At 44.2% G+C, this 27,645-nt stretch overlaps 2 protein-coding genes across 2 annotated transcripts in view; both read right to left on the reverse strand.

The window, feature by feature from the left end:
• Positions 1-535: 535 nt before the first annotated feature.
• LOC311203684 (uncharacterized protein) overlaps positions 536-27,645 on the reverse strand; it is a gene marked incomplete at its 5' end in the record, with an annotated part of 53,543 nt that continues 26,433 nt past the window's right edge. The window contains 2 exons of the mRNA XM_084278439.1: positions 536-769; positions 2,830-3,093. Coding sequence (XP_084134565.1) covers positions 609-769; positions 2,830-3,093 — 425 coding nt within the window. The 3' untranslated portion in view covers positions 536-608. The remainder of the gene's footprint in view (positions 770-2,829; positions 3,094-27,645) is intronic.
• LOC311203235 (protein PRRC1-like) lies at positions 5,438-27,528 on the reverse strand (the record flags this gene model as incomplete). The annotated part of the gene is made up of 9 exons (XM_084277890.1): positions 5,438-5,535; positions 5,634-5,757; positions 16,786-16,888; positions 17,238-17,341; positions 18,250-18,413; positions 20,627-20,729; positions 22,925-23,082; positions 24,019-24,405; positions 27,435-27,528. 9 exons carry the CDS (start codon positions 27,526-27,528, stop codon positions 5,438-5,440), a joined length of 1,335 nt encoding a protein of 444 aa, XP_084134016.1.

Genomic DNA, 27,645 nt, shown 5'->3' on the forward strand with positions numbered 1-27,645 from the left:
GTTTCTCGAGGCATCCATCGTAGCATACTGAGGTACGCAATGCTTTTAACTCCCAAACTATGCAAGCAAGGTATGCCCACCACCAGTAATGGACAAGAAAAACCTGGTCATGGATTCCCCAAGCTTCCTTATCACCATCAGATCATGTCTTGAGATCAGAATGGAAGGTAAAATTTGGCCAAGCGCCTTTTCTTCTACAGAACTAGTGAATCAAATCACCTGTATAAAGTGGTATTTGGTAAACTGCACTGTCCTGGGAGGACACGAAGTCTATATTTAAAGTGTCTGAAATGGGATGTTATAAAAACTGATCTGCAAGCTAGTATTTTTAAGCCAGTATATTACAGTATAAATGTGCTGCATACCTGCGTCTATAAAATTAACTGCCATGAAAAAAGAACAACCAGGATCCCCAGAGTGTGGCATTTGTCCATCTGTCACTTGTAGACACAATACAAACCTCACATTGAGATTCTGTTTCAGGTACAGCAGCTGTCTGCTGGACAGATTTGGAACCAAATCTGATGGGAAGGAAACTAGAGGAAGGAGCACAGTCCTGCCACTTTGCCCCGGGAGAGTCCCACTGTGCTACACATCAGCTTTTGGGGTCATTCACTGCCGACCTCTTTCGGTGAGGATGTGGGGCTGTCTCGAACTGGTAGCAAGTCATAATGACATGGAATGTGGCTGTTTTTTGGCAGATCATACGGATCCTGGCTGAAACGTCCGGTGCTGCTGAGTGCTCCCTGGACAACACTCAACGTAGGTTCTGTGATAAAAGAGAGAAGATGCATTCAACACTAGAAGCAGCAAACAGAAACAAACGCGGGGTTACACTTCAGTTTGCATTACAAAAGATCCTCTCTTCTCTGCTTCAGTATTCCTTGTCACAAGGCAGGTGTGGGAACAAAGAGGGATATTATGGTGCTTTGGCTTTACACTAAGTTACACCTGTGGGTTTGCAGCAGGGCCCTGCCACAAGTACATTTCCTGACAGAAGCAAGTGTGCTTTGTCTGTGCATAAACAAAACCAACCAAACAAACCCCCCCAACAATAAACACAAAATTAAAAAACCCACCCACCAAACTAATTTGGGGATTTTAATTAGTTTCATAACGAATTTTTAATTAGTTTTTATAAAAATCCTTAGAAATGTGGGGAGAACTGGTGGGTTTTGGAGGAATGTCTAACTGGGGACAGAAAAGGCAAATGGTATCCTATGACAGAAGACATAGACTTTATTCCAGCCTAGAGAGCATTGGGATAAGGAGGATTCTACCAGACCCCCAAGTTTTCTGGAACTACACCAGCCACAGTAGCGCAGGAACTCGATAGGGCCCCTGTCAGTGAAATACAGCCTCTGGGAGGGAAGATGCTGGTTTTCATGTCAAGAAGAGGAAAGATTCTTTCTATCCCTCCCATAAACTTACTCCAGCTGTGTTCAGTACTTAACTGCTGCTGTGGGTCTGCATGGCCAAACCAGCTCAAGGACCGATCCGCCGCTGACCAAGGCCGAGCCCATCAGCACCGGTCACAGCCCCTCTGTGGTCACATATTTAAGAGGAAAAAACCCACCAGTGGAAGCTTTTGCCACCAGAGGAGGGAGTGAGAAAATGGAAGAAACTTTGCAGACACCAAGGTCAGTGAAGAAGGGGAGGAGGAGGCGCTCCAGGCACCACAGGAGAGATTCCCCTGCAGCCTGTGAAGAGCATGGGGAACAGGTTGTCCCCTTGCCACCCACTGAAGATGATGGGGAGCAGAGATGCTTCCTGCAGCCCGTGGAGAGGCCCCCAGGCTGGAGCGGGGAGACACACGTTGAAGATGTAGTGACCTGTGTTGGAGCAAGCTCCTGGCAGGACCTGCAGCCTATGCAGAGACAGGCCCCAGGCCACAGCATGTTTTCTGGGGGGACTTGTGACTCTGTGGGGGACCAGGATGGAGCAGTGTGGGCCTGAGAGACTCAGAGACATTCTATGATTTTATGACTGTACTCCATAGCAGTGACCCACACTGGGACAGCTGGTGAAGAGATGGAGCCCCGTGGGAAAAGACTGATGTTGAAGAAGTTTGTGGAGGACCCCATGCTGGAGCAGGGGAAGAGTGTAAGGAATGCCCACCCCCCCCTTTCCCGCTAAGAAGGAAGATTACTTATGAGGAACTGATGGAAACCCCCATTCTGCCACCCCCCTGTGACACCTCAGCGAGGAGGAAGGGAGAGAAATAATGAATAAAGTTGAGTCTTTGAAGAAGGGAGAGGCAGGGACAGGCCTTTTAGGATTTGGTTGCACTTCTCGTTATTCTACCCTGGTTTCTGTGCATGTGAGTGTGGTAAGATGGGTTTTTTCAATTCCCTGTTGAGTCTGTTCTGCCTGTGACGCTGATTGCGGAATGATCTCTCCCTGTCCTTATCTCCACTCCTAAGCCTCTCAAGAGGTATTTTCTCCCCCAGCTGAAAAGGGGAGTGAGAAGAGTGTCTTTGCTGGGAACCCGGCCTCCAGTCAAGGTGCAACCACCACAACAGCCTAAAATAGAGTGCGATCAAATGCTTAGCTTACGCTGTTGTTTAAAGACAGGCCTTCAAACCAGGGAAATTGAGCGCTCTCTCTAGGTTAGAGATCAGAGCTGAAGGTATTTAAAGCTCTGTCCTTGTGAACTCTACCACTTCCCTGGAAAAGACGTTGTGAGATGGGTGGAGCAGAAACCAGAACCTGAACGTATCGCTTTTTTAGCTGATTTTTTAATGTGTTTTGATTAACCTGGCTCAAAGGAAAAAGTCCTGTGCTCTTTGTTCTTAACCTTCAACATCGAGAAGTACATTTTGCACTTACCAACTTCATAAACGTTCCTATTGGCTGAAGCAGAGCCAGCGATCTCAGCATACGGGGAGTCCCCGCGTGCCGGGGACTTCATTTCCACATAGCCGCATTCTGAACTTCTGGGGACAAGAGCTGGTGGGTCTTTTATAGTAGCGTAGGGGTTCTCAGAACTACTTAACGAGCAATTACTTAAATTATATTCGGAGTTCTTCACTAGATCTGCAACAAGAAAAACACGTGTTTCTCTCAAGCATGCTAGTAGTATGGACATCGATGCTACACAGGGTGTTGAGTTCTAACAAGTCGCTCCCCAACAAATATTTAAATGGAAACCAGTCATAGCACTTCCAAATGGTTAGACAGTCCTTAATGAATCCACTTCTACTGCTATTCTTGTTTATGGCCCTTGGTCTTGTCATCAGCAAATTCCTGTTGCAGTCTGAGAACTGTCAATTCTGGTTAGAATAGTAGCTGGCATTCAATACAGATAATCCCAGAGTGGTTGGGGTTGGAAGGGACCTCAAAGCACATCTAGTTCCAGCGCCCTGTCGTGGACAGGGACACCCTCCACTAGACCAGGTTGCCCAAAGCCCCATCCAGCCTGGCCCTGAACAATGCCAGGGAGGGGGCAGCCACCGCTTCTCTGGGCAGCCTGTGACGGGGCCTCACCACCCCAACAGAGAAGAATTCCATCCTAACACCTGATCTAAATCTAACCTCTTTCAGGTTAAGGCCATTACATTTTGTCCTTTCACTATATGCCCTTGTAAACAGCCCCTCTCCAGATTTCTGGTAGCCCGCTCCCGGTTAGGTAGTGAAAGGCTGCTACAGAATCTCCCCAGAGCCTTCTCTTCCCCAGGTGGAACAAGCACAACTCTCTCAGCCTGTCTTTGTAGGAGAGGTGCTCCAGCCCTGCGGTGACCTTTGTAGCCCTCCCCTGGCCTCACTTCAGCTGCTCAGTGTCTTTTACTGGGGAGCTCAGAGCTGGACACTGCACTTCACGTGCTTTCACTTTCTGTGCCTTGGGCACTGTGGCTTGAGCACTTGCCAGAAAAGACTGAGGCAAAAAGTCATGAAGTACCTCAGCCTTCTCCAGATCCTGGGTAACTGCATCTCCTGTTTCCTTCTGGAGACAAGGCCAATTTTTCCTCTCACCCTCATTTTGTCACTGATGGAGCTATAGAAGCTTTTGATGTTGCCCTTGATGTCTCAGGGCAGATTTAGTTCTGTCAGCACTTTAGCTTTCTTAACCTGGTCCCTGGCTGTTGGAACAGTTTCTCGTTATTCCCCCTAGACTACCTGCCCATGCTTCTACCCTCTGTAGGCTTCCTTTCTCTGTCTGAGTTTGCCCAGGAGCTCCTTGTTCATCCAGGCAGGCCTCCTGGCACATTTGTTGGTCTGCATCTCTCCAGAGCTTGAAGGAGGCAGTCCTTGAATACTAACCATCTGTCCTGGGCCCCTGGTCCTTCCAGGGCTTCGTTCCATGGTACTCTACTGAGCAGGTCCCTGAAGAGGCCGAAGTATGTTCTGCTGCAGTCCAGGGTAGTGAGCTTGCTGTGCACCCTCCTTACTTCCCTGAGGATCTAGAACTCCAACATTTCATGGTCACTGCAACCAAGATTGCATCATGGTACTCTGTTACAAGCATTACAGCAGTCTAAAGGAACTTTCTCTAGACAGTCTCTAAACAAAATACACAGTTTCCAAGAACAAAATTAGGTTATTTGAGAAGACCTAAACCAACTAAATTTATTCCTACTCCATCTTTATTTACTAGGTCTCATGTCAGCTGTCCTGCTGTTTTTGCCAAGCCTGACACCCAGGTCACAAGCCTAGAGCTACCCAAGCAATCCCATTGAACCTTCTAGAAACCAGGCATAACATCAGCATTCCTCCAGTCTTCCAGAATCTCCCCATGCAGTGGGGTAGCCACAGCCGGGATCTCTCAGAAGTCCCAAGTGCTGGTACATCTGCTCTAAGAAAATGTAAAGCTGAACTCTGAGCGTTAAACTGTTTTCTTAAAAACCCCGGGTCTCGGCCAGAGCTGTTGTTAGACCAAGGCTGGGGATGGGCAGGGAAAAATCCTGCTGCAGACTGCTTCTGATGCTGCACTGATCCCCAGAACCTGACAGTGAGAAGGACTAGAAATGAAGGTAATTAAATCATCTAAAGAATAATGGCACTCAGAGTCCCTTCTAAGGCTTTCACTGGGCAGAGACATGAGGAGTGTGATCCAGCCTTTTTGGGATGCTTGTGATTGGGAAAGGATGAAGCGACAACAGGATACAGAAATTCTCACCCCTTCTCAGGAATTTTCTTTTGACGGACAATGTGCTGTGTTTCAGCAGACAGGAGGCTTAGCTGGGAAGATGCTGCTACAATTTACATCTGCAGCAGCCCAGATGATGAGAAACTACTTCGAAAAGCCTTGATTCTGTGTGGTGGGGATTAGAGAAAAGGATTCACCCAACCCCACACCTATTTAATCAAAGTAATTTTGCCAAAGCAGATCCTTATTTACAACATCCATTGATTTATGAAAGTAGTTAGTATGAAAATAGTTGTATGACAATATGATGAGATTTTTGCATATCATGTCTGCACTGGGCATCAGGTGGATTCACCGCTCCTCACAAGGAGTCACTTTTTTGTCTCCTTGAAGAAAGGTCGAACCCATAACCCTGAACCTCACGCACAGCCAGACCACCTTGGCATTACCTTGAGCGGAGAACCAGGAAAAATTCCCTGCTTCCCTCTCTATCCCAAACACAGTGAATCCCATTCACCCTCTCCTCCTCCTCCTTCTTCCTTCTTACCAAGCTCGTTGAGGTAGCCACCATGTTTCCAGTCTGCAGGCAATGTTCCCGCGTAGTCCATGACAGTTCCTCGTTTTCCAGGTTCCACGTTTTTAAGGTTCACAAACAGCTGATTGGTTTTGGCCTAATTCAAAGGAAGACAGATAACAGAAACTGAAACTGATGGGAAGTTATAGGATTTCCAGGTGCTAATCAGGCAAAGTGGTTTGGGTTTGCGTGGCCAGGTTTTGGTAGTGGTGGGAGGCCAGGAGTGGCTTCTGCAAGAAGCTCCTAGAAGCTTCCCCTACATCCAACAGAGTAAATACCCAACGGCTCAAGGATGGACCCACCGCTGGCCAGCGATGAGCCCATCAGCGATGGTGGCAGCACCTCTGTGATAGGATGTTTCAGAAGGAAAAAACCTCACAGATAGACACTTCTTGCTGCCAGAGAAGGGAGTGAGAAGATGAAGAAACTCTGCAGACACCAAGGCCAGGGAAGAAGGAGGGGGAGGAAGCGCTCCAGGCACCAGAGGGGAGACTCCCCAGCAGCCCATGGAGAAGACCATGGTGAAGCAGGCAGTCCTGCTGCAGCCCAGGAGGAAGATGATGCCGAGTAGAGATCCCAGCTGCAGCTCCATGCTGGAGCGGGTGGACACACCTGAAGGAGGCAGTGACCCCATGGGAAACCTGCATTAGAGCAAGCTCCTGGCAGGACCTGCAGCCCGTGGACAGAGGAGGCCATGCCACAGCAGGTTTCCCTGGGGCAGCCTGTGGCTCTGTGGGGAAGCAGGCTGGAGCAGTCTTCTCCTGGAGGTCTGAGCCCCACGGAAGCCACGCCGGGGCAGTTGGTGAAGAGCTGTAGCCCCCATGGTAAGGATTCATGTTGGAGAAGTTCATGGAGGATTGTCTGATGTGGGAAAGACCCCACACTGGAGCAGGGGAAGCATGTGAGGAGTCCTCTGCCCGAACAGGAAGGAGCAGCAAAGACAACGTGTGATTAACTGGCCACAATCCCCATTCTGCCCCCGTCCTGTGCCGCTCGGGGGTAGGTGGCAGAGAATTTGTGAATGAAGTTGAGGCCAGGAAGAAGGGAGAGGTGAGGGGAGGTGTTTGAAGATTTGGTTTTATACTTCATTATCCCAGTCTCTTTTGATTTGGTAAGAAATTAGATGCATTTTATTCTGCGTTCCGGCTGTTTTGCCCATGATGTTACCTGCAGAATGATCTCTCCCTGCTCTTATCTCAACTCATAAGCTTTTGGTTATATCTTCTCTCCCCTGTCCAGCTGTGGAGGGGAGTTATAGAGCGGCTTTGCTGGGCACCTGGCCTCCAGCCAGGGTCAACCCACCACAAAAAGAAACCAAACCTGAAACATGATGGAACCAAATGAAATAAACTAGAAGCTAATTGACAGAGGAGCACTGAGATTTTGATGCTCTACCTTTGCCAGGGTCAGTCTGTCCATGTTGTTGACATGAGGTGGGGTAGCGCACTGAGTCAGAGTATGATAACTGGGGTTAGAGAAATAGTGACTGTTGGAATTTCCACTGGTACTGTGAGGGATGGCTTCTAAAAAGAAAAGAAAATCAACAACTATCAATAACATGGCATTTCTTTCTGAGGAGATGTTTTTTACAGCTCTGCACTCATTCCAAAACCTAATGGAGAGTTTCTGGAAAGAGCTACCTAGGAAATTGCCATTCATTTGACGGATTTAGGGACACAGAGCAGGAACTGACAGGTCACTTGAAGCAAGAGCATGTTACTTGCTAACTTACTTCTCTCCTGAGGTTCCTTGCTCTCTTTTGCCTCTGCAGTCACTGTCCCAATTACAGAGAATTTTAACCACCAAGTTCATAGCAACACTCTCTAGTGCCTCAAGAGCACCCCCACCTTTGCTGACAGCTCTTTCTTGGCTCTGAAAACTCTTTCTGCCACCTTCTTCACCTGCTGCCTGCCTTAACAGCTGTGGGCAGAAGACAGCAGTGCCTGAAGTTTCACGTACCCGTTGCGTCACTCCCGGGTTTGCTCTTTGCCTTCACTTGTTTCAGACTCGAGCCTCTCTGCTCCCTGCCTCTCCAGGAGATCTTGCCACAGCTCCTGTGAAATCCTGACTGGCCACAGCTACAGGAGCCGCCTTGTGCAGTCCAGCTGTTGGCACGGAACTAAATTCTCAGTAGAAACTGTATTTTGCCCGTTTCCAATCCTGTTTTTAAGTAGCCACAGAGGAATAGAAAAGTCCATGCTTCCTCTGAACTGGGCTGAACTGTCTCTGACAGCTGAAAGGTAAGCACGTACATCTGCCATCACACCCCACTGGTCCCCTGTGCCAGTTCACCGGCACGGCTACCAGGGTGGTCTCTCCCCCCCGTGAAAGGCAACTGACAGCAGTGTCTCAGGCTGCCTCTTCCCACAGGTGGAAGCCCTCCCCTGCCTCTCCTTCCAGGAAGCCTCCCATGGCAGAACTGTAGACATCCTTTTCAAAACCACGTATGCTCCTGCTCACAGCAACCCTTGCTCATCCCAAAAGGTGAAATGGGCACTGTTAGGGGCATGTGAGAACCCTTCAGAGCTCAGCTAAAAAAGCGCAAAGTGAAGAGATGGAGAAAAACCCCCACCTTCTAAATGTCACTTACCTGGAATGGTGTAATCTGCATTGATGGCCCTCAGAGCAGGGGTGTAGGTCACTGCAGGCATATTGTTGAATGATGTTTGAAACCGATGTGAAGACATTCCTGGCCTTAAGGAGAAACATTCATGTTCTTCCTAGAAAAAGGTGTTTTCATGGACTTGAGAAAGTAACAACATTTTCTAAGCAAAAGCACAAAGCAGGTCAAGCACTCGCTCCATCAGCAATTCTGCCTTTTTGGAGAGGACAGCGCTGTAAAGGCTGTCCTGTCCTGTTCCAGACTCCCCAGGGAAGTGGTCACAGCACCCAGCTTGACTGAGTTCAAGAAGCAGCTGGACGATGCGCTCGGTCCCATGCTCTGACTTGGCTGGTCCTGTGTGGAGCCAGGAGTTGGACCCTATGATCCTTCTGGGTCCCTGCCAACTCAGAACATTCTAGGAAGGACTCTGTATTTCACACAACTACACTGATTGCTTTGCTCCAGTGAACTCTTACTGAGGCATGGAATACTTACAAAATCCACAGAATATACATCACTTAACAGGATGGACTATTTAAACCTACGAGCTTTATCAGACTAATTTAGTGAGTGATACAGAGATGGAATGTAATAGGCTAATCCAAATTTCCTATCAAACAATTAAGAGAATTTGATTGCATGGAGGCTTTACCTTGATCACATCTGGCCCCCTTCCAGCCTGGGCTGCAGTAACATGTTCCCGGGATGTGGTCACACGTTGAGTTGTTCAGACAGTCACAAATCTGCCGGCATCCATACCCGTATGTACCCTGAGGGAATTCTGCACCAAGTGTGAGAGAAAAAAGGAACTCGAATCAGTCAGAGCTTCTTAACTGTATTGGGATTACAGATCTGCAGCACCACGGACGTTACCATTCGTTCCTAGCCCCAAGCTCTGTCTGTCCACGGCCAGCAGATGGCCAGCAGATGGCAATGTGTCACCAGTGGCAGACCCCTAGGACTTGGGCTACTCCATTCTGAGCAAATAGCCACAGGTTGGGTCTTTTCTAACTAAGGACTTCTTTTACTCTAGATATGCATATGATCAGGACTGTACCTTTATCAAGTGAACTCTTGCTGCTGTGGTTGCATTGATGAATATAGCATGTCTAAAAAACAAGTAATTATCTATAAAGCTGGAGATTTCTCACAACAAGTTCAACATGTCATGAGAAAGAATTTCACTGACTGCTTTGAAAATGTCACAGTGAATGAATCTGATACTATGTACTGCCATTAGAACGGTGAAGTGGGTCCAAAATGTTAATTACTGCTCAGAGACAGGCAAGGATAATTTTCTTCATGATAAAATATCTCTGAATGCAGAGGGTACTCTAAGAACAGCCCCTTTCTCCTGATTAGGGGTCACATCCTGAAGTTTTTATTTGTTTCTTTACCAAAAAGAGATGGGTAATTTTAAAATGCTTTTGTGGAAAGGTATTGCATGTGTGTTTCAAGGAGAGAAGAAACAGGTCAGATATAGAAGCCTTAGCTTTAATTCTGTGTAAGTTTAAAAAGACTGTTAACTGTTTGTTGCTGTGCACTGATTTGGTTGTCCAGAGACCTGTCTGAGAGCAATAAAAATTCCTGAATCCTTTAAACGCAAAAGGACTCATCTATGTGTGGGCTGCATTTTTGCAAAGTGGTGGTTTTGCCCAAATTTCACTTCATTAAGAAATATACTACATTGTAGTGACAAAAAAAAAAGTACTAAGTTTGGTTTTTCTTGTTTTCGCTTCAGTTGTGCCTTTTGATTCTTTTTGTTATTGTTTTTGTTTGAAAATAGTGGTCAGCTATGAGGGAATGTAAACCCCATACAGATGAAAGGTTAAAAGTTTTAAGAAGGTTACTGGTTCCAGAAGAAATTAATGGAATCATTATCTTCCATGTGAACAAAAGGCCTGTACACAAAGCAAAGAAACTTGCTCTGTTACAGCCCATGAGCACAGTCTAAATAGATGTTTCCATTCATATTGCTGGCACCATTTTCTTGTTATTGATTTGTGAGTAAGTCTCTCCTCCTCCTAAATCCCTATTCTTCTACTCTCCAAAATACCTACTTATTTTACCATAAAACCAGACACCTTTCTTGCTACTGGCTTCCACAGGAATCGGCTCAAGATTTATCTTGCTATGATACTTAGTTGTGCATGCCAATCACTTCACAGAATTTAGACAGCAGAGGGTTTTTTTCCAAAGTCACCAGCTGCTACATTGCACTGGTACAGAGCTAGTTAACCTGGACTAGCCAAGCCATAAATGAGTTACCATAAGTGACGTGAAACCAATGCGGGATGGTATTCGGAAATGCACCTCCCTGGAAATCAGCACAGTCTCTTTGGAATGTTGACGTATCAGGCTCTGGTGTGGCTTCTTTTATTCACAGAAATGGGTTGACTGAAACTTTGGAATACAGTGTTTCGGACCGTGTGGATTTTGGTACTTCATGGAATTGGATCTATATCTCGTGAGAATTCTGCCTCAGGTATTTCTCTCCTATTATCAGTATTTTCATAGACCTGACAAGGCATCTGGAGAATGTTGAATTATTTCATAAAAGAACTCCTATGAAACATAATGAAATTAGGGCCTAGCACTCTGAGTCAGTAACAAAGTCTTCACTGGGTTAGCATACCAAGGCAATACTCCCCAAGTGAGGTAGAATGGCAGTAAAAAGGGGTATCTGCGTTGTGCTTTTATGTGGCAAGGTTCTGGTGGCGAAGGGGGGAAGCAGGGGTGGCTTCTGCAAGAAGCAGCCAGAAGCTCTCTGCAGATCCTCTACAACTCTTCTTGGGCAGTGAAAGACTGAAAATCGGTCTCTTCTCTCATATGCTCCATCCCACTTCTTAGAAAAGCCAGAGTGCAATTATGTTGCTGATAGTGCTGATAAACTGAAGAAGAAAACTTTCGGATTTCTTCCTCCTATACCACACAGTCCTCATTTCTGACTTAGACAGTGGGTGTTTGACTACAAAAACTAGATAATGTAAATAGCCAAACCCGGATTGATTGTTGTTAAAAGAAAGGGGAACATTCCATACTTACGTTGAGAGCAGTCACTACCAATCCAGCCAGGGTAACACTGACAGGATTTATCAATAGGATTGCACGTTCCGTTACTGGTGCACGTGCATATTCCAATGCAGTTCTTGCCAAATCTGCCACTGGGACATACTGGAACAAAACACAATTAGAACTCCTTAGTAATCAGAATGGGATTACCTTTTCTTTATTTCAAGAGGAATCTTGATACTAGGATCAAGACAGGTACCGCTTAGTATAATGTTCAGTAAGGCATTAGAAATTCTGGGAAGCCCTTTATACATGATCATTATGCAAATAATACAAATAACAATACAGTGGGTTTCATACTGTAGGATCAAATGTTCAAACAGTTTAAACCTGCTTAAGATTCCTAATTTATACGCTGCAAGCACTACAACAGCAACTGCTGTTGGTTTTATGGCTTCCAAGCGACGGAAGGAAAATTGCTGAAGTGCCTGGTCTCTCTGTCCCAGAGAGTCTTTACTACAACTTGTACCTTCGTTACAGAGGGCTCCTGTAAACCCAGGTAAGCAGTCACGTAAGCCAGTAATATGGTGGCAGGGACCACTGCTGCTTTCTAAATACAAGAAAGAGCTGCTTTCTAAACACACAAGGCTGGCAATGGCATCCTCATTATTCGTGCAGTTCAAGGCTTTACACTCACAAACGGAGATTTGCTCGTCTTCCTCCAGGGTTTACTATATCCCAGCTCTTCATGACTTAACTGACATTCTGTTACGTGTCAGGCCATGCTGACTTGGGTTGCATGTGAAATGCATCTCTAGTTTTTATGTTATACACATTTGGCTATACATAGTATGTCCTCTCCAACACAAACAACTCCTAAGGCATATTTGAAGAAAAGTCATTTAAAAAGATAGACTGGACAGTTTTATCTGTAGAGGAGTATGGTCATCTTAGACCTTGACTTCTTACCTGTTTCCTAACTTGGAAAACAAATAGCCATTACTTCACTGAGAAAAACTTACCAATGTTTTCCAGTGATCCTTTAAGTACTCATGACATGATACAGCCAGCTACACATCACCTAACTTCTAGAGAACCTGAGACCAGAAATAGGAATTCACTTAATTCTTACGCGAAAGGCTGCTCTAATCCCTTCCGGTATTTTTTTCCTGATAAATTAGATTATTAGGTAGCTAAGCTACTCTAACATACTTTGTTGCACTTAGTTCCTTCCTCCATTGTGACAAACCCTTTGCCTGCTACTCTACTCATTATGCATATACATATGTTCCACACCACCTTTCTTAATCCTACCTTCTAATGCTATCTCTGCAATGTAACTTTATAGAGCAGCTATTTGAGACCCTGTTATGAAAGTACTGCTCAGGAGTATTGCTCTGACGTGTGAAGCGTGGGAGGAGGATATTTCCAGACACTGAGCAGAAAGCAAACTATGCTCTTTATGTCATGTGTGTCTAGACATCACCAACGTGTTGAAACTAGTCCGTTACACACGCTGTTGTGATGACACAATCCCGGGACAGATATTCCATTTTTTCTAGAATCACGCACAAAGTCTCTTTCCGGCAAAATCTTTTTCTTTTCCAAAGATGAAGATTTCACTGAAGCCAAAAGCAGTGTCTCCTTTCCAATACCTGAGGTCACGCAGTCAAGGTCTGTGCTACGCCTGAAGTCGTCATCTCCACCCAGGATAGTTCTATCACACCGGCCAGCTCATTTTTAGAACCTGTTACAAAAAGATGCTACATTTTTACGATGGACTTTCAAATCATAGAATCTACCTACTTTAACCTGGCTTCATTCGTTACCATACTTTCTGTCTCTGGTGCTTTGTCTGCCCTAGTGTCTCACAAACTAGTCATCAATGGCACAATGACAATACTACTATTTTCTCATCATTCACTCCAATTACTTTTATTATTTTTGCAGCCTTGCCATTTCCCAGCGGTATCTGAGTGACTGAGGGGAGGTCACACTGTGGCTTTTGGGACGACAATAAGGCCAAGAAGACTCCGCGCTCAGTTAGGTGAGTGCTGGCTGTGGCAGCCTCTCTCTCTTTCTGTGAGGACTCCTGTGGAGAGAGTCCACAGAGGCTACTGACCCTTGAATACAAACAGGAAAGCTGAAGCTTGCAACGCTACAGTATCGCACGGAGACACAAAACTCCAGAACCCTCTGAGAGGGGCAAACTTAGAGCGTCAACTCCATCTTGCGGAAGCTGGAAGAGTTTTCCCAACACTTACATAGACATTTAGGTGAGAACTCAAATCCCTTCCTGGAGATAAAAGGTTTGTGATAGCATGCCTTTCTGCAGAGTTTCATCATGTTTTCAAATTACCTTGCTCTTCATAGACAACAGCGTCAAACACAAATTCTAATGGATAACCAAATACAAATACTTCCTAATACCACAAGGAAAATGCCAGAGAAACCTTGCAGAAAAGTGCAACAATTTTCATGCAGAACAAAATATGTGCAGAGACACTTGAGTTCTCAAGTTTGAAAAACCTAAGTGGAAGCACAGCTTCTGCACAACTGATCCTCTTTTTGGCTGCCAGAGCCAAGCTTTCTGGGTTCCTGCACGCAAGGCTTTACGTACCAGAGCTGCCAGCACAGCCCTGCATATTTACAGCTCTTCACCACTTCCTGAGGAATGGTTCTGTGAAGGCGCGCAAGGTTTCAGATTGACCCGTCTACTCTCCTACTCCCAGTTTGCCTGTGGATCCCACACTCAACAACATTTCCATACCTGTGAATCACGGATGGAACAAAACAGCCACAGAACTGGCCCCTGTCTCCTTCCAGCCCCACACAGTCCTCCTATAGAGCAGAGAGTTTAGTTAAAAACTGGAGCTTCTAAGAATTTCCTAGAAAACCAAACTCTATCACTGGAAAAGATGGAGCCAGCTTTTCAGAGAAAGTGTTCATGTTTTGACTACAAAATGTAATAAAAAACAGTTATGGAATAAAACAAATCAGTTTTGACTTTAACCATTTTAAAAAACTTTGAAATTAGGTATTTTGATTGCTCTCCCCAAGCACAAATTGCAAGGTGTAGCAGACCTGATGCAGCAATGTCATGTCAGTGCAATGATTTCTAACTTTGCAGTTCTTAATGTCGGGGTGACGGCGTCAGAGCCCCAAGAGGAAGGCAAAGACCTGTCTGTCACTGCAATCTTCGGAGTGCCTTCTCACAGCTGACTAAGAATGAAGGCAACTTCTCTGTTCTTCTCTCTTCTCTACCAGAGATAGAAGATAATGTAATCAAAATTAGGTTGTTTGATGTTAAGTATCTATTTCTGGTACATTCTTTCCTCTCATAGTTTTTTCTGCTTTAACAGAAGCACTCTGGAGAGCATTTGATGCCAACAGGAAGGGGGAAGGGAATAAAACCAGGCTAGAGGGAAAAGAGTGTCAGAGTCAGGGGTGGGAGTCTACTGTGGACTGCCCAGCCAGAACAACAACAACATTGATGAGTTATTCTTCAAGGGACTAAGAGCCACCTCTAGATCCCCTGTCCGTGTCCTTACGGGGGTTTCAACTGGCCAGATGTTAGCTGGGAACACCACCACAGCTAATACAAACAGGTCCAGGAGAGTCCGAAAGCAACTGGATGGTAACTTCCTTGTTCAGGTATTGAGGGAGCCAACGAAGAAAGGTGCCCTCCTAGATCTCTTGCTCATCCACAAAGAAGGACTTGGGGGGAAGTAGAAGTAGGTGGACTTCTTGGCCACAGAGTAGTGGAATTCAAAATCTTTGTTGAAAGAAGGGAAACTGCCTCCAAAACTTCAACACTAGATACAGGGAGAGCAGATTTTGGACTGCTCAGGAAAGTAGCTGGTAAGGTCCCCTGGGAAACTGCTTTTGAAAGTCCATCAATGCTGGCCACTTTTTAAGTACCACCTCCTAAAAGCACAGGAATAGGCAACTCCAAAACATTAGAAATCAAGCAGGTGGGGCAGGAGGCTGAGCAGGGACGTTCCTCTAGAGCTCAGCAGAAAAAGAAAGTGGAAGCAAGATCAGGAAATGTGCGGGGATTACGGGGACACTCTTCACCTTTGCAGGGAGAAAATGTGTGTGGCCAAAGCTTAGAGAGAGCCGAGGCTGGACAATACTGTGGTAGACAGTCTGGGGTCTTCAAATACAGTAACAACAAGAGGAGGACCAGAGAGAACATTGGTCTGTTGCTAGATGAGAACGGTCACATTACTAACAGGGACACAGAGAAAGAAGAGGAGTTTAACACCTTCACTGCCTCTGTCTTCCAACAGAGTCGATGGGCTTTGGGACTCGAGATGCCTCAAGTTGGAGGCCCATGACTGCAGTAAACTCCTAGCGAATTCTGACCATTCAGTGACGTGCTCTGACCTGGCTGGCCCTGTGTGGAGCCAGGACTTGGAGTTGATGATCTTCATGGGTCCCTTCCAACTCAGGAGATTGTATGATTCTGTGAGTAGTTTTTGCATAAGAACTTGGTTTTGGACTGGTTTTATAGAAGCCTAAATATCTTGCATTCAAGAAAAACCCACACTGATTCTGGAAGAGACAGGCATAATGGGAATAAGGGTAACAACTGCTGCCCAATGACTCACTGCCACACCATGCACAACTCAACTGAAAAATGTACCAGCAACACCAGGAAAAATTTAACTCTGAAAAGTATGAAAGCAAGCAGTGTTTTTCTGTTGAAGTATATACAAGCACAGTTCTCTTTCTACAGGAGAGTAGAATTTGATCTAATGCAAGTTAAAAGGCTTGCAGTTGTACTGCATGCTGTCTGTTTGCTGGTGGTTAACAACATAAATATGAAGGCTCTATGAGCTTTATTAAAGACTGAGTGGCAAGATCTCAAAATAGACACTTGTTCCTAAATGACGTGCCAGATACTTTGCTCAATTGCTAACGTGCTCACACAGACACCTCACTGGTGATGCCATTTTGTTGGCATTAGATGACACTCAAACACATCTGGGAAGTAAGCTAAAGAAAGGAAAATGAGCCTTTGGACGGGTAAGAGTGCTTACTGCACCTCCTAGGTGCACTTGCTTAGTGCATTACTTGAGCTACAAGACCTCCTTCTGCACCTAAGGAAGAGTGAGGATTCTTATCTATCTAAACATTTGTGAGTCATGGAATCAGATTGATGACAACAATTCAATAATTAAAGCTGTACTTCCTTTTCTGAGGGAGTACTTTGAGGTTATTTTTTCCTTGGTTAACTTATTCTTGGAATATTTCTTCTTCTTTAACAAGAATTAAAATCAGCGGCTCAAGTGCCATGTACTGCAGAATGAAGACTCCCAAGGAAGAACTGCTTTTCTACAAAGGCCTGAAGATTTTTAGGCAATGCATGACTGAAAAATATTTTTGATCCTCATTTTATAAACTAAGAAATTCAAGTGTAGCTACTACCAGTAAGAGCTGACATCATAAATTAAATCTTAAATCCTAAGTCTTAATCCAACATTAATAAGAAAACAGAAAACTCGCCTGCTGAACATATTGCAAAGGCACTGGTGTTGCTTGGGTAAAAGCTTCCAGATGAATTCCATGAATTGGATCCTCGATAATCAGACATCCAATGTCAAACCACCTGCAATGACAGCCAAGTTAGAGTCTGTTGAAAAGCAACATGTTAGCCCTTGAATGATGACCGTTTTACAACCTCTAATACAACTGTAGTTAAAAATGTAACAATGACTTACATCAAGGCATCCCAGCATTTTTCAAATCAAATTTGCATGTATCAACTCATGTATATATAAAAAACTGAAGTGCCTGTGTTCCCTTGTAAAAAATTCTACGGCTCCGGTTGTTTCATGTATTTTATATGTGTCTACATATAAATGACATTTTATTCTTTAAAGCACTGGAAGCAAGACCCTTTGAGTCAATGAGAAACAACCCTCTCCCCACCTCAGGGATATATTTCAAGTTCTCACTTGTCAGGAAGCAATTCCTCAATGAAGTTTTCTACCGATACAGCAGGCTGTTTTTCATGGATTACTCCAGTCCGGCGCAAGCTGTCTATTCTTTCTTGGGCTCCCTACATGGGAACATGATCTGTTAGACAACATTCTCTTTCAGTCACATCATACAACACTCAGAGATGAGTGCAAAAAACCCCTCTGGAGCAGAATTTTGAAGTTAAACAGAAAACAGCGATTTAAAAAAATTACTCTTTTTATTCAACAGTAGAAAAACCAAAAAAGTCATGAAAAAGCACCATAGCCTTTCCCAAACAGGAATCTCAAACAGTAACACAAGCTATGATAAAACTCATGTTTGAAAAGCTGCACAATGAATTCCTACATACTAAATGTAAGAATGGAGCTGTTCAGGAAGATCCTTGGCAAGTGTTGATCAACCTGTCTTTCACCTACAGAATTAGTTGGGAGACAACCCAGTCTCAAAGGCTCTCTTAACTTCTGATTACATTTTTCCTATTCAATTTCTCATGTTTAGTTTTCATCCCAAAGTACTGTGCTAGTGACAGACTAAGAACAAATGCCTGATACACTTTCAAACTACAGTCATATCACAATGCATGCCAGATGTGATGGCAATCAACTGCTTTAGAAGAAAATGGACATAAATGTTCTTCACTGCTGTGACCGCGTTTGCACAAGAACCCCAAAAGCTATTCCAACAAGCAGCTTCAGAATGATCTAACGGAACAGGCGGCAAGTTACACCAAAAACAAGAAAAGGAGAAGTCTCCCAATGCCACAGACTGACATTCCCCTTAGGGAAAATCAGATTTTTCTGGGTCAATGCCCCATCCCTGGAAGTGCTTAAGGTCAGGCTCGATGTGGCTTTGAGCAGTGTGGTCTAGTGCAGAGAGTTTCAGCCCCCTCTGCTGAGGACAATTTGTAAGGTCACTTCCAAACCAAACCACTCTCTCATCCTACGTTTCCATTGCCCTTCTCTGTGCTGGAGGTACTTTAGTACTTACTTTTAAACCTGCAGCGTAGCCCACAGGTTGGGGTGCGATGTTAGACTGCGCAGCCTCTCCAGTAACAACGGCCATTCCAAAGACTTCTTGAAAGGTATCTCGAATGGCTGCAACTTTCACCTCTTTGGTAGAAGTAACCACTATGTCCAGTTCTCTCCCAGTTTCTGTAAAACACAGGTGTGTGTATATATATAGAGAGAGATGTATATCTATGAGCGTGTACTATTCTTCATTCCCATTACAAGCCAGTTTAAATACATTCTACATCTTAAGACTATGCTTCAGTTGGTCTTCTCTTTCTCACACGTTGCACAAAAGTTCTTTCCTGAAGCAGAAGTCACTTAATTTAGCTAGTCACCTAACTTTTACTTCCTAAGTGATTCATCAATGAAAAAAGGACAACAGGAACTGAGGCGTATTCTGCACCTGAAACAAAGCATAGTGCTCATTTAAGATGACAATTCATGGATTTAGAAGAATAATCCTGACATTCACCTCCTGCTGCTTCTGCCGAAGACAGAATATTGAACTAGATGAACCACTGGGCTAGAATCTCTCTTTTAGGGGGAAAGACTGACAGAGATAGGCACGTTCAGCCTGCAGAAGATAAAGCCAGAGGGATCTCACTGATTTGTACACATATCTGAAGGGAGCCTGCAAAGAGGAAGAAGCCAGACTCTTTTTGGTGGTGCCCATGGACAGGAGCAGAAGCAATGGGCACAAACTGAAACAAAGGAGGTTCCATACAAACATCTGAAGGATCTTTTTAACCATGAAGGTAACCAAGCATTGGCACAGGTTGTCCAGAACCACGAGGAAGTCTCCATCCTCAAACATACTCAGAAGCTGCCTGGATGCACTCAAGAGAATCAAAGAATGGTAGGGAATGGAAGAGAACCTTCTGCATTCCAGTTTGTGCCCATTACCCCCTGTCCTGTCACTGGGCACCACTGAAAAGAGTCTGGACCCATTTTCCCTTCAGATATTTAGGAGTATTGACCAGATCCCCCCTTAAGTCTTCCCCAGACTACCGAGACCAAGCTGATTCACCCTTTCCCCCTATGAGAGATGATCCCGTTTTATTCCACATATTGCCCACTGCTTTAGTACAATGGTGCAGCAATGTGGTCAGCTGGATCACACCACAGGTCCAATTGAGTGACAGCTCAGAAAAACAAAGCGCACAAAGGTGTTAATGCTTTCTTCTCTGCCTCATCAGTTTCCTGACCAGCTTCACCTACATGCAAAGAGCAGCACTAGCACAACTAAGAAGGAGGACTGCTCACCAGACTGCTGCAACAAAAGCAAAAAGCAAAACAAAACAAACAAACAAAACACAGCAAGGAAAAAACACCTAAACCAGCCAAACAAAAACCCAACCCATAAAACCTGTCCAGTACTCTGACAAATTGTAGAAATCTCAGCTCAGTTAGACGTGACATGAATGTACTTTAGTAAAACACAAAATTGTGACTACCACAATGCTGCTCCTTCCTATTCATTTTAAAGCTCTAACTGAGATACTATGCTTTTCATTCCAGGCTCAATGCTCAGCAATACTTCACAGAATCACAGAATCCTACGGCTGGAAGAGACCTTTGTAGATCATCAACCCTTTCAGTAAACATTTCTTTCTAATATCCAATCTAAACCTCTGCTGGCGCAGCTTTGTGCCATTTCCCCTTCTCCTATCTCCTCTCACCTGGCTGAAGAGACCATTGCCCACCTCCCCACAACCTCCCTTCTGGTAGTTGAGACTTTATTAGACTGTTTTAGCCTTTTCAATGTTCTTCCCAAGTGTTTCAGGAACTGCTTCAAGTTTGCTGAGCTTCCTAAAATAGTATAAATACTGTTGGGCTAGAAAAGCAGAACAGCTGAAAGTCAGAAGAAAGCCTCAAAAGCGATGTAAACACCGTTGTGAGCACACTTACCTTTCGGCTTGTCGACCCTCAATGCGATACCTTACACACCGGGATTTAATCACCAGATCCAACAGAACACATACAGCATATTTTAAACTCAATTCCATATCACTCCCTCAAACAGAGAAACAGGGAGGGAAAAAAGTATGTGACTTCCAGATTACAGACAAGGACTTGTCACCGTTTTGTTCTCTGTAACTTGCTCATCTCTCACAACCTGAACTGAAGGGTATTACTATGCTACTACCTAAACTACAGCAGAATACACAAGTAAATGAACCTTAAGACGCACATAAAAAAATCAGCCTGCAGAGTGAGAGTCTCACTGGACAACGCACCTGAGAAATCACCACGTAACTGTGACAGAATTAACACACTCTCCAGATAAACTTCAAGTGCTGTTACATTAATCTAACATTCTATGCATTACTTAATGGTTTGTCACAAATACTTACTGATATATGGAACCATGCCAGGGTCCAGCGGTGTAATCATGGTCTCCACTGAATGTTTGGGTTTATCAAGAACAGACTTCACCATGGGATTCTCAGCTACACCCTAAACATAAGCAAACAGACTTCCATATTATTTTCTCGTTTTTCCCCAAGAAACTCACAATAGCACAGTTAAAACCCAACCAAACAAAACCCAAGTATTAAGCTGCTTCGTGGTCTTCTTACCACATTTACACTTTGTAATGCCTGGTGCATCTCACTCGCCAGCACAAATGCTGCAAGACGTGACTAGGAGTGCGTGACTTTTCGGATACAGCAAAGGCCAAATATCATCACCGCCATCCTCTCACGCACCAATGCAGAAACAGGCCTGCCAGTGATGGTGGGCAACACACTTGATTTCCTCCTATTCTGGGACGGGAAGTCTTGAACATTTAACAAATACTAATTACAGCTATCATCAGACTCGGTAGCTAGACTCAAACTGTGACAACTCCAACTGAAGAGCCTCTTTGTTATGACCTTACAGACAAGAGGACCTATTTTTGAATGGCCCATTACTAACAAATATTTTTACAGCTGAAATTGAGCTGAAATTCCTCAATTTATAAGTAGATTCTAAACAACGCTGAAAAAACGCTCTATCTTCTCCAGCCAAATCCCAGGTGGAGCTGCTGACAGACCTAAAAGTTCATTAAATGTAAGCACAAACACTGACAGGGTCTTGCTTGCCTGTTATCTACCTTGAGGGACATCTGAAAGAATGGTGTTGGATTTCTGAAGAACAGCAGAGCAAAAAAGGTAGTTCAATCGATTTCAAGAGCAGAAACAGAGATAACTGCAGCACTGCCGTGTATGCACTTCAACAGAGAATCCAGCTTGCATTTCTGCAACAACTGACAGTTAAGCCTCACAGATTCTGTCTGATGTTTAAAAACCTGACTCTGACGTGTGCTTCCACACATCCAACACTTGACAGCTTCAGTACAACTAATGATTCCTCATTCTTCCACCTAGGAAATTCTCAGAGGTCATGGAAAACACAGAGCACGTACAACATTTAATACTCCAATCAAAGAATCTACATTTGGGTTGAAGTCAATCATACACATTCTCCAGAAACAGACATAGGTCACTTGCTGGATCCTACTGGTATACAGGCAACAATAACGTGGATGAGATTGGCTTTTCAACTAATTCACTACTGCCCTTTCAAACGGGCTACAAAATCATGTCACAAGGAAAACCTTCTCTTCTGGAACATTACCTTCTATCGCAAAAAAGCAAGAGGAATATGGTGACTGGAAGACATTTTCACTTGAAGACCAAAGAAGCTGTCTTTTTATGATTATAAGACACGTGCCCTAGAAAAAAGCAGCACGACAACTCTGCTCTCACCATACTGATGGACGATTAATCTTGCTCTTTAAGACTGTAGCACTGTCAAGATGACTGGAGTAAAGGGGGGCTCACTATGCCACATCACACACAACTCATTCTTCCAGATTTTCTTCTTCAAAAGGCCTTGAAAGCCCCTCCAAAAGTCTCCAGTCCCACTGGGACGTCAATCTTGATTCTTCCTTCCGATTTACTATCGCACAGTACAGATAGTAGTGTTGCTCCTGAAGGCAGCTCAGAGCTCACACACAGTCCCTGCATCTTTCTGCCACAGCCTTCACGACGCTACTCAGATGTAGCATGTCACAGCTCCAAAAAGGTTACAGGCTCATGAGATGCTGTCAGTTGTTGCTGCTTATTTCCTCTCTACGATTAGATCGCACCACAAGGATTATCTGTTCTGCATTATACACTCCGTGCCCTCTAGCGGAATAGAAAAATCCTACAAAATACCACAGACACCTCTTAAGAAACCCCTCCTCAGTGGAAGAAACACTTATTTGCCTCTCCCTGAGGAGACTTGTTTGGTTTAGAACAGGAAGGACTTGCATCCCCTAAAAAACCAATTCAGTTCATTAGGAAATGATAAAGAAACCCAGGATGTACAAAGAATCAAAGAGGTTCTGACATTTCCCATGATTTAAGGGCATGTGACAAAACCTCTAAGGTAGAAGGATCTCCTTGTCACGAGCACCTAGACGCCTGCATTTATGTAGTCATTCCTCTTCTGGAAAGGAAAGAAGCACAGTTTCAGCAAACGCGCCTATTAAAAACAGCCACCTGCAACTGAGCACAGAGGAAAGACAGGACCTAGAGCAACATGCCCTTAAAAGTTGTATCTTGTTAGAGACAACAAAAAATGGTAGTTCCTCCTGAAAGGTAACATACAAAACCACAGAGCTTTATAAACCCCCACAGCCCTCCAGCAGGTGTTCCACCTTGGGCAGTAGCTACTCTGGGGTCTTCAAGCTCCTCAGGAAAAGTGATTGCAGAACCAGTTCCAGGAGCCAAAGGGGAAGAGAAAGTTGCTTGCTGAGTAATAGGATCTGCGAAGACACCTAGGAAGAGGGAAAAACAAGACACAAGTACTGCGTTTCATTTCTTATGCCGTAGCAACATGCAATTGTTTTACAGGAAAATGAACAGGAAGAATAGAATAATACTGGGCTGATTCCTTTCATTTCTTGAAGGCCCCAGAACAATCCTGCTTGTTAGAGTTTAGCAGAGGCAACTACTGTGAATGAGTTCAACAATATCTGCTCATAGAACCGAGCCTACCTGCACCTTATGTGTAAAATTAAACAAAGACATGTTAGCTTAAGAGTGGTGCTTTTTATTGTCTTCAAATTTCCATAGGTCTTTGAACAGACTGCTTAAAAGAGATGTCACAAACAATGGTTAAAGCCTGACTCAACTGCAGCTGAAGAGCTAAGTTTCCATTAGGCTAGTAGAAAATCACCTCAGTTCAGCAACTACAGCACTCGCTTGCATGGCAGGCAAGTATTTTCCACTGTCCTGATGCAATTTAGTAGCCAGAAGCAAGAAAAGAGAAGCTACTCTCATGTGACGGACGACTTCTTACAGATAGCGAGCTTCTCAGAACAAAAACTTGCCCATTAGGAGATTACAGCCTGAGATACCTTACCATTCCGTGGAAATACAATGGCTGAAATTGCCTCTGAGCTGAACAGCAGCAACACAGAAATAAATGGTCAGCTGGGCTTTCCTGGGCACATTTTAAAATACTGCTCTCAAACACTTTTCTGTGAGCCTGAGTGCTAGCAGAACTCTATGGAAGAGGACTCTTGTCCTACACCGTGATCGTACTTCAAAGGCCATTCTCCATTCCTCCGAGCGCAGCTACTCAGTAATTAAGTGTCACAAGAATAATAAAGAAGCTGAACTTGTGGGACTCTAGCAGACTGCTGAAGTAGCCACCCAGGAGACCCCTCATCCTGTCTCACAAGCACAAAGGTCTATATACAAAAGGTTACCTGTGACGGGAGGTGCAGAGAATGATGGCATCAGTGGGCTCTGTGGTGCTCGACCAGCGTGGCCTCTGGTGATATCATACGTTGAAGACATGGAAAATCCTGAAATCGGGGGACCAGCAGGAGGTGCAGGAAGACCAGAGCCAGCAGTAGAGCTTAATGAAGGAGCTGTAGAGAACTGCGACACAGAGGTACTAAAAGACGAAGGGGCAACTGGAGGTCGGGCTGGAGTTAGAGGTGGCGCCATAGTAGAAACTGTTGCAGATGGCACAAGTGGAAAAGAAGATGAAGTCATCATAGGAGGAGGAAGTGGAGATGCTCCAGCTGCCAGAGGTGCTGAGCACTCAGGAGAAGATGACAGGCTTGGTGTAGCAAGGGGACTGGACAAAGCTAGGGGAAAAAAAGACAAATGGAATTTTAGAAACACCGAGCCTTCATCTCAGAGATTCAGGTATGTAATTGTTCAGCTAGTTTACAAGTAAGTTTTGAGCAAGTCTGCTTTTCTCCTTTCAAAGGAAAAAAGTTTAGTTCTGCTTGAGTTTGCAACCACCACCAATTGCCCTCAATTTCTGGAGATAGTAGCCTGGAATCTCTTTTCTTCTCTGACCCTATTTGTCACAGCTAAAAAGACGAGTCAACATTTGACTACCCATTTTGTAGCTGATGAAGTGGGCTTCAGAAATTTCCAGCTAGCACGCTTCTTCCTGCTTCATCCACAGGAATAACAAAGATGCAGGAAGTGTCCCTCTTTAGATTAAGAAATGCACTCAGGGGACCTGTGAGGCTGGGACTTACTGCAGAGGTACAGGTCTATGAGATGGGCTGAGCACCAGGCAGCCCTCTCTTCCTTGGCACCCAGCTACTCAGGCTCCTAAACCCTCTGCTTTCTGTGTTTCAGTCTGGCTCCCAGCTGATCCTTGGATAAGCCAATTTTGTTCTCTAAACCAAATTTAGACAGAAAATTAAGCCAGAGAAACAGAAAACACTGGTTTTTACAGCACTAAGCTGTTGGATCAGCTCAGATGTGAAACTGCACTCAGCCTAAACATTGATGACAGTCAAGTGACGTGCCAAGTTACCGTAAGGAGGTCGTTTCCAAACTTTATCACGCACACCAGTCAATAAAAAACGGAACATGCACACCCCCAACATAGCTACAAAATACTTACATGGGCCACTGTCCTAGTATATTCCATAGATTTTAAAACATACAGAACAGAAATATTAAAAGGATGAGATAAAGATCAAGAAACTCTTCTGCTCCCACTGAAAATTAGTATTTGAATAGTATATTCATAAAACAATATGTTATGTTATTAACGGTTAGCACAATATAGAATACCATTAATAATATTGTAGTGTGAGCAATGTCACTACAGAAGCCTCATCATTTTTACAATCTTGGGTTATCATCAGCAATTTGGAGGTCTGGTTCTATATTCCAATCATGGCTTTAATGGTTGTCACACCTGGAAAAGATGCCTTACAAAGACACACAGACCCAAATGAAAAGGTGTTGCTGGATGTGCTTACAAAACCATGCTATTTGTTTTCGTCTCCCAGCCATCAAGTATATGAAGGCTTATCTTGAAATTCAGCTAGCAAATGTTCATCTTCCTTGATGTCATTCAATTCTTCTGGAAAAATCATCAGAAGGTGTTGCACTTTGGTATTCCTAATAAATGGGCTCAAAATCCACCCAAACTAATTCATCTGGAAGATTTCTACATAGCTCAGGAAATTCTCTTTGCCAATTTACATGTACAGAGTGGAAAGGGTTTTTTGTGTGACACTTGCAATGATTTTGGCAACAGGAATGCATTGACAACGTAAACACTTTCAAATACCACTTTTCAAAACACCTTCTCAAACGCATGACTTTCTTACAAAGAAGTAGATCACTCCTCCTTAAAACACCACCTTTATCTTGAAGGGACAAACTGTAAGTGTGTTTTGGGGTTTTTTTAAATAACTACTGGGTAGCACACTGCTGATGGCCACTTGTCATCACAGAAAATGTCAGCGAGTCTGCAAGTCTGTTTTGGTACAAGAAGAAAGCTGAAGCCATATTTAAATCCCTTGCCACAAGACAACCAGCAAACCTCTGTGCGATGCACAAAAGTTTCACGGTCACTTCCTCTACCATTACAAGGTGCAGCTAAAAACAACCCCTACTATTTAAAGAGAACTTCTATAAAATTAACCACACTGCTGGCATCCTGTAGCCCTTTGTGCACCAGCTCCACTTTCACTGCTGCAGTAACTTGCCTATGAATGAGGCGGTCAATAAATGTCATGGGTGGAAATAGATCGGTAACCTTATTCGAGAATCCATTTTTAGCCTAGTCAAAGCAATCACTCCATCAATGGTTACTCTGAGGCAGTCTTAATAAAAACATGGCTTTTATTAAAGAAATCATTCACTGTTGAGGATGCAGCTTCTCCAGCACAGCCCTCCTTCAGCATTTGACAATAAAGTTGTTCTTTCTGTATTTCATTACTGAAACAGAATTTAGCAAAAACCATAAGCAGAAACACGTTAGGAACATCTGTACAGCAAACCTTCCATACTGTGATCTGTTCTCACGCTTGTTTCTTATAATCATCAGCAATGTTTTCTATGTCTCCTTCCAACAGAATTTCCTGACAAATCCATTTGTCAACATATTGTTTGCATTTAATATTACAGACATTTTTACCATGTCAGGAAAAACAAGTGATGCCCCAAAGAATATACATTTGTGTCTTCTCTGGTGGTTTCTGAAATATATGCCAAGAAGTATATTCGATATCAGTAAAGCTTGATTTTTCTGCTTTTTTTAGATAAAAGAACTATTAAGGAATGCTCTGGTATTTTCTTCCTGCACCCAATGGATCGCCCAGCACATCCTCCTGGGGCTAAGAGCGCTCCACTCGGGAGTCCACGGCACTAGTGTGACTCAAGGTAATGTTACCAGATGTGTCAGAAAACTGAGCATTCGGTAGTCAAGCACATGGGGTTCAGACTCTGGAAAAATCCGATTCAGTGCTCTGATTACCACCCACAACAGTAAAATCCAAGTGATCGTCCACGTTTCTCACTATCCCCCACAAGACTGTAGACTTGTTTTAACTCCCTTCTGTGCTGCTCATCTCACTGTGCACTGTACTGGCCAGTATTCCCTGTCCCCACGTCCTTAAAAACCCTAAGTGCATCCACATGACTTCATCAAAAAGTTTCAAGAATAATAAAAACATTTACACTACTCTCTGTCAGATGTATGCCATACTGCCATGAGAAAGAAACAAATTCTTCCCATCAGCCTGGAGAAGAGCTCTCTAGGTTGATCCCAACACCTCTGGATGAACTGCTGTGCTTTAAAAAGACATGAATAAATATCACTGAGTTTCTGAGGAAGTTTCTGTACCTAATGACCTACTTGTAGCAGCAGTGGTAGCAGCTGTAGTCTCCCCTGCTGTGTTTGGTGGGGGCGTACCGGGTGGAGTTGTCTCTATTCCACTCTCTTCCATCATTTTCCTTCAGCTACAGAAAGCTGTAAGACAAAAAGAAAGGAAAATAAAGAAAAAGCTTATCTTGAGAAATAGGGATAGTGTTTGCTGCAATACTGAGCTGTAGTAACTCCAAGAAGG

This window comes from Gallinula chloropus (assembly GCF_964237585.1).
Source record: "Gallinula chloropus genome assembly, chromosome: Z".
In the NCBI taxonomy this organism is placed as follows: Eukaryota; Metazoa; Chordata; class Aves; order Gruiformes; family Rallidae; genus Gallinula; species Gallinula chloropus.